General features: G+C 40.3%; 1 protein-coding gene and 1 long non-coding RNA gene across 2 annotated transcripts in view; one reads left to right on the plus strand and one right to left on the minus strand.

The window, feature by feature from the left end:
- Positions 1-18,228, plus strand: part of sema4c (sema domain, immunoglobulin domain (Ig), transmembrane domain (TM) and short cytoplasmic domain, (semaphorin) 4C) — a 154,376-nt gene that overhangs the window by 96,221 nt on the left and 39,927 nt on the right. The window contains exons 4-5 of the mRNA XM_007564708.2: positions 10,468-10,622; positions 16,794-16,856. Coding sequence (XP_007564770.1) covers positions 10,468-10,622; positions 16,794-16,856 — 218 coding nt within the window. The remainder of the gene's footprint in view (positions 1-10,467; positions 10,623-16,793; positions 16,857-18,228) is intronic.
- On the minus strand, positions 355-12,366 carry LOC107837685 (uncharacterized). Its single transcript, XR_001663724.1, has 3 exons — positions 11,525-12,366; positions 2,392-2,397; positions 355-369 (listed from the first exon to the last, which is right to left on the minus strand). It is a non-coding gene; the product is annotated as an uncharacterized LOC107837685 (long non-coding RNA).

An 18,228-nucleotide genomic window follows, 5' to 3' on the forward strand; every position in this document is an offset into this window, starting at 1 on the left:
GTCCCTGACACTGTCCAGCAGTTTGAATTTTGTATGTTTGGGGTTTTTTTCTGGTGAAGATTGGCTTGAATAGATTTGGCTTAGGAGTGAAGAAGCACTCAGTCAAAGCCGGAGATATTCTATACAGGTTGTCCACTGATGCTTAAAGAGTCTTAAATTATTTTTTAAAATAAGGTGGCCAAGTTAATCACAGGTCTTAAATTTTGTCTTGGCACAAGTATTTAATTGGACACTCTACCTATTTCATTTTCTCACTGGACTTTTCTGTCAGGCAAAAGGTTCAGCCACAAGCAAACATCTTCATTCTGCAACTCACTGCTAGCATACACTTGCTAGCTAGCCAGCTCTTTTCTTTTTTTTATTTTCCATCTGTTGTGGATAAGTGCAAATATATCACCAATTTCTTTTAGGCCTGAAAAACCTATCATGATATAATCATTTCATATCAGTCGATATCAATAATAATATTTGTCAAAATTGAAAACCATTGTTACGTTTTTTGTTTTAAATATCTTAAATTCTGCCAAACCTTTTGGCGTGACCTTTCCTGTTTCTTATCTTTAAGACGTTATGAGGCACTGTGGCGAAACCTGAAACCACTGCAAGTTACTCCTCAGGTTGTTGCTAGGCAACCAAAGAGTGGCTGAGTTAGTTGATGCCACTCACCTTGGTTGGGTCACTGTGAGAGCTTGAGCAGAAGCCTTTCCTCTGCCTACATTTCCCAGAATGCTTTTTGGATCAGAGTTCATTGACTATTCTACATATTGAATATTGAATATTCTATCAGATGTATTTTATATTGATTTTGATCACGCATCTATCACAATATATTATTTATTTATTGCCCAGCCTTAGTTCCTGGGGAGATGTAGGTTTTAAGCTCCATTCATGATGTTCTTAAAAAAAGGTCTTTAAAAGTATTAAATTTGAAATCTGCAGAAACCTTGTCTACAGTGAAGTTCTCCAACAGCACCTTTCACGAAACACATCAAAACAGGACTTTGACACCTGCTGATGTTTGATTTCTGAAAGTAATGACCTATTCACAACCATCATAAAGGTTTACCTGTGCTAAAAACACAAAATGTGAAAAGGAAACCACCTTGTAACCTGCTGACAGCAGTGTTAATCCATCTGTCTGTTCGTTCATCCATCCATGGAGTCGAGGCTAAGCTCTTTCTTTACCACAACAGACCAAAGTGACATCAATATTTGAGCTCATCCACTTAAGCCAAAGACTAACCACCAGCTTTTAAACAGCTCTACTGGAATAAAGGTAATGAATGCTTGGGGTAGTTTGCACACCATGACCGTCAGCTTGTTTTTCTTGAGTGAAGAAATTTCTCAACAGTCAGTTTAGTTTTTATTGGATGCACAAGAAAAATGTAGAACAGTTAAGTTTTTGTTGACACTTCCTCTTTATATGGAGGGACAGAAAATTTTAGCCTGAGCTTGAGAGAGTGAATACTTAAATCGAGTGCAGTGACTTGATTTTAAACCAAATAGTGTAAATAAAGTTATCTGACATAAAACTGCTCCTGTCTTTTATGTCTATTTTGGAGCTCCATCAAATTCCCTGCATTTGACTTTCAAGCCTTTCCACAGTCACATTTTATCCTTACTTGATTCCCTTCAGTGTTTGACTTATTTTCATTTATTAAAAAGAAAAAAGATCTGCGTTGCGCTTTGAAAGCAAACATTACCGTCCTTGCTTCTGCATTTCATTACTTTCAGAGCAGACTGTTGATCTGCTTGCCTTTAATGACAACACACGGGCAGATTCGCTTATATCTTGTCTCATTGTCAAGGTTTGCGTCTTGCCTGCTGCACTTGCCATTTCCTTAATGATGCTGGCTTATTGCTGGATGATGCTGCAGAGGCAGTTTACAGTGTTTGGTCTGTGTGAAATATCTTCATTGCCGTGCTTTCAAGGATGCGCTGACACTTGTGCATCACAAAGCAGGGCGGTGTGTAGATGTGAAACCTAAATGCGGACTCCTTCCAGGTATAATGCTCTCCTGCCATGCAGATATATCTAGGAAAAAGAAAATGTTTTGACTTATGTGGCTATAAACAGAGTGCAGGCTGCTGTAATCATAATCATTTAAAATGAAATTGCTAATGGTTAGCTAAAGGAAGGAAACGGCAAAATATCCCTAAAATAACATGTTTTGAGAAATGTTTTCTTAGAAATTGGGTGTTTTTGTGGTCAAAGTAAAATGATTAAAAAAAAGCAATTTTTTAGCTGATGAAAGGATGGCCTGTTAGCATTTGTTAGCTAGCAATCTCTCATCTAGCTATTAAGAGTTTTGGGAATCTCTAGCAAGATAACTTTAGGAGAAAGCAAAACTTGAAGGTAAAAACACCAAGTTTAAGATTACTGAGTTTTACTAAAACCTAATTACTTAATTATACTGTGTAAATTGTTTTGGAATTTGTCAGCTAAATCAGCTTAGCTGCATTAGCTAAGTTAGCGAAGATAAAAAAAAAAATTAACTACTTCAACTAGTTTTAGCGGAAACAAAGAGCCTGATGTTAGTGGAGTTATAGAAACTGAACAGACATGAAATTAGCAAGATTTATTTTTAAGGCTGACAAGCTGTAGCTAGATAATTTGCAACATTTAACTTTTGGTGCAAAAACAAAAAATGTTCACACATTCATTTACTCAGATTTTACTCATAAAAAGGCAACAAAATACAATTGTTGAAGACAGTGAAATTATCAAGGATTTGCATTCATAGACTGAGTTTACTAACATTGCTTTTTTTAACTTTATATTGTAGAAGTTGCCTGATCTTTTAGCGTGGTGTCCTAATGTTTGATCATTAGTTTTCTGTTGCTCTTTAGAAAAAGTTTGAGGCAAGTTAAACAGATAAAAGCAGCTCAATTACATCTACGCAGAAGAGTAAAAAACTCTACATTGACTTCTAAACTGGGCAGACTCATTATCTCAGAGGCTGAATCTAAACTTTTGTCATGTTGCATGGTCTTCTCCTGCTGTGTGATGAACTTACTCATTTAAAAATTCCCACGATCAGACCCTGCTGTGCGCCGACCGTGGAGCCTATTTTATACGTCTCCTTTATTTCTTCATTTTTTCAGACATAGTTGTTGTCATCAGCTGACTGAGCTTGTGAAATACAGTACTTTTTCAAAATCTTTCATCATTGTATATCCTACCTTATAAACACTTCTGGAAAATACTTCTGATTTTATGTAGAACAAAACTTGCTCTTTGATTAGCGGCTTTTCCACATTATCATTATTTATAGATATTTCAAATTTCCAGAAAATTAACATAGAACACTTCTTGTAAGTGTGAAGTATATTGTAATTCTGTTTTTTTAAGCATGTATTTCCAGTTAGCGAGTCTATTTATTGTGGAAATAATTTTTTGAAGCAGTTCTGATTCCAGTTTATACGCAGTAGGTTATTACAGGTTTAACCCTCCCATGGTACACTCAGGAGGAGCGTCAAAAATGTCGTGGTCAGACAGCGGGGAAGTGGAGAGGGTTGTCCTGTCAGACCGTCATTTCCTGAAACCACACATTAAAAAAAAAAAAACGTGTAAAAGCGCACACAGAATTAGTGCACCCTGCTGGACTGCGCACAGAGTAAAAAGCTTGTGGGGTGTAAATGTATTGTGTTTTGTGTAAAGTTAGTATAAAGCCTCCATAATCTTCTAATCATCTTTGTGTAGAATAAATCACTGAAACACTAGTATGTTTTCTTGCTTTAATCTAGTGCTATGTTCAGTACGTTGTTGAATGACCCCTGAGGTCATTGTCAATCATTTATCATCAAAGGCTATCTTTCTGATTGTACATGTGCATATCTTTGTCTTTTTTTTTGCCAGCATTTTATTTTATTTTATTTTTTTCAACATAGTTCCACGCACACACACGCACACACTTACAGAAAATGTTTGCCAGAAAAACATAAAGCTATTGTGCTGCACTTATCTCAGATCATCCCCGTCGCCCGTGGTTTTGACCTCGGTCAAGCCTTTCTGACTTTTCTCTGTTTTGCATTCTATTTTTCATTTCGACTGTCTGCGTTTACCCTCTTTGTTCCCTTCATCATCTACTAGACTTTTCGAATCATCTCACCTCTCCTCTCCCCCCCTTGATTTCGTATCATCTCTCTTTTGTTTTTCTCTTCATTTTTCTCCACACAGAGTTGCTTCCCAGCATCAGAGGTCTGGTAATTTATCCAAACGGCTGGTAGACGGTCACTCACTGTACAAATACTGGCAGCTTAGATCAATTCGATTCAACTTGGTTCAATTCAGTTGACTTCAGATTCAATTAAATTCAGAAATACTTTCTTGATCCCACAGGGAAATGAAATAAATATGTTAACTTGAAGAAGTAAACACTCATGTCTTCAAATGCGGCCCAATAAATGTAGATCAAGGACGGGTGCTTCGAAGTCGTCCACACAAATGCTGCTGCTTGACCCCTAATCAGTACGAAGGCCGGTTTCTGTAAATTACGCTCATCGACGTGTTCCCCTGCTCACGAACATCGACGTGCCACACGGCTGTGGCAGGTCTCGTAGCCGTTAACCGGATGAAGCCACACTCACGCAGATTACAGTGCGTAGAGCACACACACGTCACGTAGCCTCTGGCCGATATGACGTGGTGGCAGATGGTAAGTGTGTCTGCTTAATAATGACAGAGCTCATCTGAACAGAACCTTTCCTCGGACCTGGTGGCGAGACGTGGAAGCCACCACGCAGCTTCCCCGGAAAGCAATCGAGGGCTTCGTGCAAGCGTGCTTACGCAAGAACTCTGCATGTTTGGTGTTGGCCTATGTGTGCAGATGTTAACTGTTCGGTGTGTGTGTGTGTGTGTGTGTGTGTGTGTGTGTGTGTGTGTGAGCCTCAGCCGTACATCTCTGGAGCTTTTTTTTTTTGCGTGGCTGAGTGAAACACGGCAGATGTGCTCGGTTCTCCCCTGAGGATGTTGCTACTCTCTTCACTCACTCTCATCTCGCTTCCTCATCCGCACATGCCCTCCGATGTTTATACGACGCCGCTCTTCAGATAATAAGATGACTTCGGTACTTATCCTCCTCCCCCCTCTTCTTTCCTTCCTTCCTTCGGCTTCTCGAGGCCGTCCTCTCCTCTGCCTCGCTCCTTCCTGCTCCTCGGGTACCTCTTACGTTTTAATTAAACCCAAACTTATCCAGCTTAGGAGGTTTGTTTAGTCTCGGTGCTCCAGATAGATGTTTTTTTTTTCTCTTGCAAATAATGTCACGGCACATTTCGCTCAATATAAACAGTAGCAGTCAAAAGTCTGGACACACCTACTTATTCAGGCTGTATTGGGTGTTTCCACATTTTTTTTATTGCCAGTGTGCATAAAATGTTTGTTTGAGATGCAGGTAGAGATTACTTTGGCACGCAAAAGCAACTGAACTTTTGGGGAAAACAAAGTAAATCTGCACTTCGATCTAGTATGCAATTACCTTTATCTCACCAACTTGCTTTGTTCAATGTTTTTGCATGTGCTTCAGTTGCATATCGTCACCCTTGTAAAATAATGGCAATTTATTTTTACCAATTTACAATTTAATTACCTAAATTGTAAACTGCTCCTCAGTTTACTCAAGTACAACTCAAATATTGTGGCAATGATCCCACAATAGTATTCCCTGGTTTCAAGATGCAGTATGCAGTCTCTCCATCCACACTGCTGAAGGGTCAGTCACCTCAGCATGCTGGAAGCTTGAAGTGGCTTCAACATCTGAGCAGGCTGACCTATTTTCTCATAAACTTGTCTGTTCATTATTTTGGGCACTTGTAGACTATTTATAGTGCATTAAAACTTTCTTCTTAGAGGGTTAGGCAAATATAAGGAAAGAAAAAATAAAATTAAGGTTATAAAATGGCATCAAAAAGTAATTTAGTTTGTCCTGATAGAGTAAATTTTGCTACTTTCATGAAAAATAGGCATTAAAAACTGAAACCTTTGCAGTTTGGAGAATATTGAAATGCTTTTAGTAGCTGTTTGTTTAACCAATAGCTTCGAGATCCTATTTGTTTGTTTGTTTTGTTTTTTTGTAAATTGTGGTGTCTCTTGTGGTGACAGTGTGTAAATATATTTGCTGTCACATTCACAGACCTGAAAAAGTTTTTCTTGCTTTTAATTTAAACAACTTTTAACTATTATACTTAAAAAAAAAATAGTTCCAAAGGAACAAACAAAACTTGATTCCATGAACAAAATATTTATCGTGTGAAGTAAAAAAAAAAAATAATCCTTGAAATTTGGTGGCAGCGAGTGTGGAATTGTTACATCATGTTTACATCTTGCTTCCAGTTTTGTTCAGTCTTGCTCTCTCTTTTTTCGTTCCCACACAGATATTCTCGCACGCTTAGACAAATATGCAGCCTGTTTGTTCATCCAAAACAGCCTTCTCTCCGTGCGTTTTCGTCCCAACTAGGCCACCGCGTCACACGAGCACTTAGTCACACAATAAATCACACCAGTTCCTGCCGCTCCCTGCTGCATGGATTTCAGCTGCTATTTTCGGTCGCAAAGCGAAAGCACCGAAATATGCAAAAAAAAGAAAAGAAAAAAAATCCCCATTCAGTTTATGGGATACGATTATGTGCATGCATGCCTTCGCCATTATCGTTGATGTTTTTTTTGTTTGTTTGTTTTGTTTTTTTGCATGTATTTTTTTGCACCCAGATAACGTGGGATTTGAAGTGAGGAGGAAAAAACAAGGTGACATTGCACTACAAGCAACAACGGTGCAGAGAATGGAAACTAAACTTCCCTTTTTTCCTTTCCTATTGTCTCTGTTTTGTTGTCTCTTTTGCTATTCGGCCCTAGTTTGTCTGTATGCTGATGAGGGCATCAGAATGGCTTGTTGTGTGCGCGTGTGTGTGCGTGTGTACTTGCCTAGTGATCTTATTTGAGACAATTTCTTGCATGTTTACTAATCTTTTGAGGACCTTATGAGGAACAAAACTCTGTCCTAATGCCGCGGACCCTTGTTTGGGGTCAGAGGTCAAGTTTAGAGGTAAGGTGTGAATTAGGTTTTGGTTAAGGGAAGATTAGGAATAGACTAGTAATGGTTATGGTTAGGCAAATTATCTGGATTAGGCGCAAATGTGCACAAAAAAAAAAAGAAAACAAAACACAGACCCAAAACAAAAAGAAAAACAAAACGTGTGTGTGTGTGTGTGTGTGTGTGTGTGTGTGTGTGTGTGTGTGTGTGTGTGTTGTATGGATGAGTGAAGCAGTGGGAGTATTTTTTTTTCATATTTTGACATAAGAACCTCAGCTTTTTTTTCTGTCATGCAGAAGGGATTATGTAAAGAACATTCTCTGATCATCTCAAACTAGAAAAATCATATAAATTAATTCTATTTTTTCCTCAAAGCAATAACAGGGTTTTAACAAGGCGGCCAGAGTCGAATTTATTTTCTAAAGGAACAGCCTGAAAAGAGCAAACCCCCTGTTCTGCCCCCTCTTTTATAACTGCAACCTGCATAGGGATGTGCATGCAAAGACAATGAACAACCTAATCACCGGTGCAGATTTATACCCGTTATTAGTGAGCATTTATAAACACCGCAGTCCTCTGCATTCCCTTCACGTTGTCGCTCGGATCTCATTTTCCTCGTGCAATAATGCCTCCAGGTCCAACAAATCCAAGTGTTGTTGTGTTTAGATGCTCTGTTGAGCTTGGAATAGGCTGCTCTTTTTCCATAAGGGTGTGTGTGTGTGTGTGTGTGTGTGTGTGTGTGTATACGGGCAAGGTGGGGGGTGGTGGGGACTTTTTAAATGCTGCAGTGCTGAGTTTTAACAATCTGCTCTGAAAGCTGCATTTAATTTAGGCAAAGCACAATTTATGTTGTTTTCTAGAACAAGTGCAGTCGATTTTCTTAATATGGAAATTACCTGTCTTAATGGAAGCTTTATTGAACAAGTGTATGAATGTGCACCTTTTGGCATGCGGCTCGATAACGAGGCCGCCTTTACAACGCACTAAAGCGTTATTGAAGCCGTTGAAAGTTAGTTTGTTCTAAAGTAAAAAGAAAACAAACAAAAAATAGGTGATTCTGCACAGATTGTGCACTCCTTTAATGGCGATATCTTCTATATGCATCAATATGTATTGAATTTAAGAGCCGCGGGTTGTGAAGAGCTGTGCTTTCAGACCTGTCGCCGACAGCTGGGACGCCACAGACCGCTGCACCCTTCATTAAAGCCAGAGCTGCTCCGGGCGAGCATATCTGCGTCTTGTTTATTTGCACGGCCTTTCTAAACACATGATCACCTTATCGCGCTTCTGAAATGAAGATCTGGAACTTATCAGACTTGCCCTGCAGACAGACCCGTACTCCCAGAGTAAACACAGAGCTCTGGAAACTTCCCATGCAGCGCTTCATCCTGCAGGAATCGTTTCCCGCACGTCCGAAGAGCTTCTGTTGTGCTGCGTTGAAACGTTATCGCGATGATCCACAAGGCTCCAACAGGACTTTCAGTTTACAGACTGAGGCCGTTATTTACAGATATAAAGGCCTTGCAAATGTTTATAACTTTTTTTCCCCCCTTTTTTTGCATTTCGCCGCATTACAACACCCATCCACCTTTTTCACTTGCGATACCAATACAGATATCCGAGGTTTAGTATCAGCCGATACCGATTCAATACAGAAAAACAGCAGAATTGACTTAAAATGTTTCTTTTTTAAACACAGATATAAATGCACTGAATAACTCTGCACCTGTGCAGCTTAAATACAGCAATGGCTTCACTAGTTTGGTCAAACATATAAAAACATTTTTTTATTTGTTCAGTCAGTGCAATTAGGAATAGAACAGCCAATGTAAAATAAATAATAAAGAAACTGAAACTGACAAAAACAACAGGTTGACTAACAAACCTTCCTCCAAATGCTTCAGAAAGTGCAATTAGAACTATAAAAATAATGCAAAAATAAACAATAAAGCATGGCGCTGCTCACAGCACCAAGCATAGAGTTAAACTGAATAGATCTGCTGGATTTATTTTTTTTCAATATCAGGACCAATAGCGACATTAATATTGGATTAACATGCTATAATCCATAACTTCAGCACATTTTGATGGGATTTTATATGATAGAAAAATGAATTAAAGGAAAAGAATGCTTTTCTTTTTAGATTTGCTTCAAACAACTAAATCAGAAAGGTGTGTTATGCATTTGTTTTGGTTCATCACAGACGTGAACATTTCTGGGCATTAAATACTTTTGTACGGCTCTTTAAGGAAATTCCTGGGGGTGAAAAGAATAAAAAGACTCCATGGATTTCTTTCTCTTGTTGCCTGACAGATGGGAAGGTGACAAAAGAGCCAGTCAACAGCTGGCTCAGTCAGAGTTTGGTTGTATTTACTCTCCTGCATATTGGCTCTGTAAACCTTTCTTTAGAGCTGCTACTCAGTGTTGTGGATGGTTTGCCACTGATCCCCAAAGGGAAACTGGACCTTGTTATTGTATCTTAACCTCCTTGGTGTCACTATGTAATTTCAGTTGTGGAACTCGGCTTTGACCACAAAACATAAATCTACTACTCACCTTGTGTCGAGTTTTGTTTAATTTTCCAAAGCTCGCCAACTCCCGAAGGAAATATCTGCCAACTGTTTCCTCATTTTGAGGTTGCCATTGTTGTGGTTACAGGCTAGTTTAATTAGCCTGCCAGCTAACCACAGCCAGAGGATTTACGCTGCGGTTAGCTGGCATATTAGCTCCTCCTTCAGTAGGGGGCAAAAGAACAACCGAAAGCAGGAAAGTTAAACGCAGAAGATTAGTAGAGACATCCTCTTATGCTGTGAAAACTGTTTGGTTGCGTTATTTATGCTAACCAACTTTGACTACACTAGGTTAAGACTACAACTTAGAAAACTGCTAGCTTAGCTGTACTAAGTGGGGAACTAAAGCCTTGAGCTCAGTCCTTTTACATTGACTCTATTCTATTGAATTATCCTAACATTTCGTATTTCAGGTTCATGAATCTGATCAAGTCATTCAGTGAATGAATGACTTCACTGAATGTGAAGTCATTCTAGTTTCCAACAAACTGGATCCATTATTGCTGCAATTCAAACTGTTCAATGTCTGTTCAGTAAAAATATGGGTTCTTCTTAGTGTTTATAGTCTCAGATGTTAGAAACAGGTTTCACAGCTGATCTGGCTGGAGTTTTTCAGCAGGTCAGCAAGCCGACATGCAGGACCCGGCACGTCCAGGAACCATTTGGAAGAGGATTTTAAAAAATTGTGGCGTGTACATCATTAGTTTTCCTGAGCTATTTCGTAAAAGGCTGAAACATACACAGAATTTGACAGAGGAGGGGCCTGCAAATGTTCCTCTCCTGTCAACTCCCGTTGGGTTAGCTGGATTTAGAGAGAATTCATCATCCGAGGTGAGAACTGATGACGTGTGTTTGTGTCTTCATCCAGATGGGCAGGACAGCATGGCGAGGTTCAGCGTTCAGGGAGTGTTCAACTACAGCATGCTGACTCTGTCTGACCACGAGAGGGTTCTGTACGTCGGCGCCCGAGAAACGCTGTTCGCCCTGGACCCCAACGACATCAGCAGACAACTCCGACCACAGGTAACACACACACACGTAGGTGCAAACAAGGCACCTCAAAAGGCTGATGTGAACAGAATCGAAACGCATACAGGAAAGTATTTCCGTTAAAAATAATTACAGCCTGGCGGTCCGCAAACACAACAATTATAGAAATGTCTTTGTAGCAAGGCAACAAATTAAATGATAAGGCCACATTTCTTGTCACTGGGACTCGTGACGGACAGTTCAGCAACAAAAGCATGATTCACTTGCTGCAGAGATAAACGTTCATTGTAGATTTAATTAGGACATCAATTTTAATAGAATTATAGCACAACATTTAAAAGGTTCTTTGATAAGGAAAGTGCAGAGGCAGGAAACATCCTCTTCTGTTTCACACTTTTGTTTGCTCCCTGTTAACGCGTGGAGCAACCTTCTTTAAAGGCTTTTTTTTTTCTTTCGCTTTTTCTCCGTTGCATTGGAGGACACTGAAGAACACCCACAATGTCGACTGATTGCTACCAGTCGTTGAATCATCTGTCGGTCTAATTTATTTTGTTAACACTGTAATTCTTGAAAATTGAACAAATAACTCAGAAAGTAGCTGCAGACAGGGTGAAATATGTAATAACATGAATTCCTCTGCTGTTAGCTAAAGGCCAGCGCCTCCACATTCTTAGCTTTCAGCTGCTACGTCTTTACAGGAGAAGAAAAAGCAACAGGGAAACTGACTTGACGCTTTCACAGTGTCGTGGTATGAGACAATCTGTCAAAAACAATCACACTCCTAACAAGGAACAACCAATCAGAGCAAAGAGGCGGGTCTTACTGCTACCAATCACAAACTCATGCTACTACAGCTATCATAGCCTGTTGTGAATGCTAAGCCTAGTAAGAAACGGTCTTCCTGCAACGGTAAGTTGTTCCTCCTCCATTGGAACATTTAGCAACGATTACATGAGGATGAATGACAGCGCGAAGTCCCGCCTCCAGGCTCTGATTGGCTGTTTGCATTTCTTCAGACAGCAATAATAACAGGAGGAGGTGGAGGAGATCAAACCTTTCACAGATTATCTGTTATGACACAGATGATCTAGTAACTGTCAGAAATGGAGGAGTAATAAGAAGAAACCTGCCAAATAATGAGTGGCTATCTTTTGCTTTTATCTAATAATAAAAGTAAAACTACAAAGCTTTGTGACTCAGCGTAGTCCAATCTACAAGGTAACCTACAGGTACTTTTACCTCTTACTTAGCATTTCAGTTCTTCTAGCTAAAAAATTGAAAACACCTGTTAAAAAATGAGCTTCATAATTAATCAAAAACCTTCCAACATTTCCCCTGACTCATCTCACACGTTTTCCTGCTCTCTGTGAGGCGTAACACTCTCAAGGTTACTGAGTAAATCCATCGCCTCCCGTATATTTTCTTCTGTCAGCACAAAAAAAACCTCTGCAATGTGACAACAAGGTGGTAAGCATGGCCTCACATCCACCTGCAGGAACCCGTCCCCAGACGCGGCTCATGACTCTCAGTTTAGGGTGCGCTCAGTCACTTCACTTCCTCCTTGTTTTATTGTGTTTTTGTTTCTCTGCTTGGCACTCAGGGGAGGGGGGGGGAAAAAAAACCTGTTTCACTTCATCAAACCCCCTTCGACTTGACCCTCTGCTCACACTCCAGCGCGCGGAACCCCCCTCCGGGACTCGGTCGGGTTTTTGCTTTTGCTCCCTCAATAATTGGGCCGTGTTGCAATCAATGCCGCGGCGGCGATGCAGAGCGGGTGTAGCGAACGAGCCCGGCAGCAGTTTGGGGGATTTCTATCTGATTTGCTGCTGTAATGAGCAGTTATTAGATGCACACACAACACAAAAACCTCCCGCGCTCATGCCACGACACACAACAAAGCCGCCGGCTCGTTGGAGTCGGAGTTTGTGAGTCTTACGGTAATGATAAGGCCACCTGTTGTCAGCCCTCAGAGAGAGAGAGAAGGAGCAAAGACGGAAAAATGACCGAGCAAATGGTCCACCCATTCTGTCGCCACGTTCCCCCTCTGTCGTTCTCTCACTTGTGCTCCTCCTTTATTTTCACTAATTGCTTCTCTTTTATGTCTCTGCTGTCTTGCTTGTTCTCCGTCTTCATTACTTTCATCGCCATCTTCCCTCCCTGGATATTCTCTGGGGAGGTTTTTCCTCAGGATTTTTGTAAACAAGCGTTTTCTTTTTTTGTTTTTTGTGTTTTTTTGTTGTTTTTGCGCTCGTGTTCGCATTGCGTGTACACCTTCGACTCTCATTCGCTTATCGTGTTTGCGGCGACCCCGTTTTAATTCTCCACCGCTTTCATTTTCATAATAAATTTGCGGCTAAACGCAGCGGCTTCCAACAGAGCGCCCACGCACTAGAATCTCCACTCTGCTTTTAATCTGAACAGCTAATGAAATTTCCGTCTAATTGAATTAGATTTAATTCACAGGCTTTTTCTTTTTTTTTTTCTTTATTACTATTATGATTATTATTCCAGGAAGTTCAACTTGCAGGCTGAGCCGCTTGCAAATCAGATTTCTATTTTTATTCAAATGCTAATGGCCCAAACACCGCCTGCGCTATTTGTGCTGACGTAGGCGGAGATTTGCAGAGATGCTGAGACCAAGTGGCCGTGTAATAGCTCTGAGGTCATTACCAAAATAAATGTTTGTGCTTCGTTTCATTCTTACTTTTAATGACAGATACGCTGAGGTGTAGCTAAACACAGAGAGTTGATGGAAGTACATTAACGCTGCTGCCCCTTATTACCGCCGCACGTCAGTGTGAGGTGTTTATTTTGGAGTGTCGTCAGCAAGAGCTCCTTCTGTGTGATGTTTGCTACTGCATGTCGTTATATTTAGCTTTAGCTGCAAACGTGCGTGGATAATAGGGTGAGATTTCATTTTTAATGAAGTAATTAACAAAAAAGCGAGAAAAAAACCCATGGAAACAAAATTAGAGGTAAAAATAAATGCTTGGAGCTGGTCCTTCATTAAAGTCCTAATCAAATTAGTTCAAAGCTCAGGGCTTGGACGTGATATTTCGCGGCTAATTATTCATTTAGATTTCGCTCCCAATAATTGGAACTTCGTCGGCTTTCAGAGAAAATCTCTGGAAATTAAATTAGATTTAAGGAGTGTGGGAGGACGAGGTGAAGTCTGTTTCTTGCAAAATTGGCCTTTAAACTCTGACCACATTTTTTTTTCCAAGTTTACTCCCACACATTTTGTTTTTTCTCTTTTGTACTTTCTTTTGTCTGAACAAATGAACGCGTAATTGTGAATTAGGCAGAAAAATTACACATCGTCCTTTGAAGTCTGACATATTTAAAAAAAAGTTTTTGTCTGCTTAATTTACTCAGATGACGCAAACATTCAGACTGTTGGTTTGTCTGAATGAGACAACAGGTTCCCCCTGTGTGCAACGTAGGCTTTTACACATCTGGCGGTCCGGTAGACTCGGTTCGACTGGGGAACAAAATTGCAACATTTATTACATCTTCAGGTAGTGCAGTTCACTTCCTGGTAAAAGAATCTGTTGTCAGGACAACTATTATTAGTCCACTTCGTCGGCTTATATTAAAGGTTGGTGATTAAAAAGTGATAATTCAAAGAAATCCATAAGAACTCCTTTGTTTAGGCGACACGCAAGAAGATCCACATAGAGGTGGCAGCATCATGGAGTAAAATGTGGGCAGAGTTAAATGGATTAAACATGCAGGACAGTCCAGGAACAATAAGAGTTAAAGGCTGGGAAATACTCGGGTCAAAGTTCAACTTCTAGCAGAACATCTCTGTACATATTGCCTGGGCTACGATGAAATTGTTTGACCAAAAGTATATTTTCTGCATTGCAGTCAAAGTTCAAACCTAAATCCAGTTGAAAATCTGTGGAGCTGAATGTGAACATCTGAAAGCTCAAAAAGACTGTCGCATAAAAACCTCAGTAATCTCTGTGTTGGAGGTTTGCAGCTGCAACATCACAAAACGTGAAATATTTAATGGGCATGGATTCGTTCGCCAGGCCTCACCTTACCTACATGTATTTAAGATGGAGTAATAAAAATGATAATTTACATTGTGGATTACACCGCCAGTCATCATGCCAAACAACCCACTTTATGTTTTATTTTTACTTCGAGACCATTAAAAGCCACAGTTGCCGTAGCACGTAATGACCATCCTATATAGTCTAAGGCGCGGTTTATCTACCAGCACATTTGCTTTTTGTAAAAACTCCACCGTTTGATTGGAGTTGGTTTGCATCCGGTGGAGGCGTTCGCTCTCTCGCCCTAATAGCCATTATAATTAGAACTAATGGTGTGTGAAACGTCTAAGGAAACACGGTGGATTCCTCTGACCTTTGTCCACGGAGCAGAGTTCAGCCAGGTGTTGTTGAGGAGAAAGCATTTTTAAGGTCTCCGCATGTTCCGGTGGCGCTTTGCGCCGCGATATTCTCTCCAGGCTGTCTTTGATCCTTTCAGGGAGCTGTGGTGTTTAATCATCAGATATATCCCTCCAGTAAAGCTCTCGCGGGGTCCAACTCACTCCCGGCAGTGGGTTTAATGGAGCCAGAGACAGAAACAACACAACCATGGAATGAGTCTGAGTTGCTTCAGTGACATTTCTCTGTGTTTTAACCCTCCTCCACCTGCAGCTCAGTCTGTGGATTATTATAACTGACCGTAGTGCATTGTGGATTAGCAAGGCGAGGCTATCTGCAAAAACAGCCATGTTAAAAAAAAAGACAGTAAAAAAAAACCCCAACAAAGATAAGGATAAATCTGGAATAGGACTTTTTTAATATTACTTTTAACAGTGCTTACTGTAAAAGTAATGTTACAGAAAACAGCCATTTCCTGGTGGAATCTGACACACAATCATACCAAATCAGTAAAACTTAAAAACAATGTGGCTACTCAACATATCCAAGGAGATTTTTGCTGTTTGAACCCCAAACATTTAGTCTGGTGGGGTCCTGAGTGTCGAAGTGGACGCGAACACACCGGTGAGATCCAAAGAAGTGTCTGAGGTGTTCAGAAATACGTTGGAGGGATTAAAAAGGTCTCAAAAGATCTGCCACTTTCCTGTACAGAAAGTTCCCTACAACTGGAGGACGTCTGGTCTGGCGGACCAAGCGAAGTCCGCAAGAGTCGAACACCAGGTTAGAAACATAGAAGCATAGAAACAGACCAGTTTGACCAGCGTCTGGAAGTCTTGGGGTTTGGGGATGCTTTGCATCAACTGGACCTGACCTGTTGATTCATGAAATCAACCGTGTTTGAGTCAAAACTCAGGTCTTGATCTGATTAATATCCTGTGGAGTGACCTGAAACAAGCCATGCATGGAAAAAAAAAACTTTAAACATTCAACAGCTAAAAATGAGACGTATCAGAGAGCAGTAGATGGCTACAGGAAGCAAGTCATGATTTATTTGATTATTTATTTGTGCGAAGGAAAAGCCCAAGAGATTTACTTTTACAAGTGGAGGAGAGAGAAGGATGAAGAGGATATGAGGAAAGAAGTCTGCTTCTACACCTGCAGAAAGAGAGAAAATAAAACTATAAAATCACTGTAAAGTGCATTGTACTTATTAATACAAGATGCATTTAGTGGCAGCTGCATCCCAAAATAAAACTGCAAAACTCTAATAGCATTAATAGTGTATGGTGTCCCAACTTTTTCATTATAAAACATCTTTTTAAAATGTTTTTTGACGAGTAAAACGTGCCTCTTTTTGTTGTTAAATGCAATTAACTCACTTTCTTTTTCAGAGATAAATAAAAATAAGATCAGACATACATGTTTCTGAACATTTTTTCATAATATTTTGGGGCGAGCTATTTTCTCTTTTTTTCCCTGACTATCTATGAATATAGTTAGTTCATCAAAAAATGTGTCAAACACTTTAAAACTTTCACCAAGTGAAATATATCTGAAGCATATTTGTTGGAACACAGTCTTAACACGAGTCTGGGTTAGTTGCTATAGTTACAGCAACTGGTGGGCAATCGTGTGGAGAATTGGCAGAGCAGTAAGATGTCTCTTTCTACTATAATGTGTTTCAAAGTGTGTCTCATAAGAGACTAGGGAAGGGCCTTTTTTTTCAGGCATTGTGTATTGCTACGCATATAGATGTCCCACCTGCAGGTGCTAATGGTTAGTCACATTTGCCTGCGTCTTCCCCCAGATCGACTGGCCGGCTCCGCAGGACAAGAAGAGGGAATGTGTCTCCAAGGGGAAGAACAACCAGGTAAAGTGGATGCTAACTCACACAGCCCCTCAGACGGCTTCATCCGCCGGTTCGACAGCACGGCACTCGTTTTGAAAAATAATAGCTTATACTGTAAGTGCAACATTTCTCAGTTCACTTAATTACATTTTGTTAAGACTGCTACGAGTCTCCAGATTGGAAACTTTCCAGTCATTCCATTAGCCCACAGAGAAGTCTATCATTCGGACAGGGTCAGGCTCAGCAACTTTTTAAAGCGCTCGGATTCAGCATGTCTTTTGTCTTCAGCTGCAAAAAAAAAAAAAAAAAAAAAAGAAAGAGCAGATTGCAGCTCTGCTCGCAGAAAGGACAGAAAGCAATTGAGGATGGTGTTTGGTAACACTGCAGTCCAAACACAACAGGACGTGCCTGCAGTCAGAACATGCACACTGATTGGTCGGGTGCAGTCTGCACAACTGCCACTGAATTTAGTTCAGGTTAAAGGAACAGTTTATAATTTGTTGTTCAGAGGTTATGAAAGGTTAACATAGCTCTCATCAATTCTCAAAAATGCCATATCGATTTATGTCTGTTTAACGAACCTTAAACCTGTTGGTATGTTGACGTTGGGTGGTCATTTGCTTAGAAGCTGCTAAGTATTTACACAAGAAGTTGAGTTGTAAGATAGTCCATCACTAACAGTCTACCTGAGGGAAATAACTCCAACATGTGAAGCAGTTCTGGTCAGAGGAACTTTGTGATTTAAAGGTAAAGCAGTTCAAAAAGAAGTAGAAAATATAAGTGGTTTTTATTTTATTTTCTACTCTACCCTACTTTTCATTTAAATAGTGATCTCAAATAGAAATGGTTTACATTTTCCCTCCCCACTGCGTGTTTAATGTAGGAAGATAATTAGGGTTGTCTATTGGACCCAAAATCTCTATGTTTTGTTCCCTCAGCCAGTTAGTTATCACCTGTGCTTTATGACAAGATGCTCCATCATGCTGGAAAAGGCATGTTCATCACCAAACTGCTCTTGGACGGTTGGGAGAAGTTGCTCTCGGAGGACATTCTGGACATTCTTTATTCATGGCTGTGTTTTTAGGCAAGACTGTGAGAGAGCCGACTCCCTTGGCTGAGAAGCAACCCCACACATGAATGGTTTCAGGATGCTTTACAGTTGGCATGAGACAAGACTGGTAGTAGCGCTCACCTCGTCTTCTCCGAACGAGCTGTTTTCCAGATGTCCCAAACAATCGGAAAGGGGATTCATCAGAAAAAATGACTTTACCCCAGTCCTCAGCAGTCCACTCTGTACCTTTTGCAGAATATCAGTCTGTCCCTGATGTTTTTCCTGGAGAGAAGTGGCTTCTTTGCTGCCCTCCTTGAGACCAGGCCTTGCTCCAAGAGTCTC

Source organism: Poecilia formosa, unplaced genomic scaffold (assembly GCF_000485575.1).
Source record: "Poecilia formosa unplaced genomic scaffold, Poecilia_formosa-5.1.2 Scaffold167, whole genome shotgun sequence".
In the NCBI taxonomy this organism is placed as follows: domain Eukaryota; kingdom Metazoa; phylum Chordata; class Actinopteri; order Cyprinodontiformes; family Poeciliidae; genus Poecilia; species Poecilia formosa.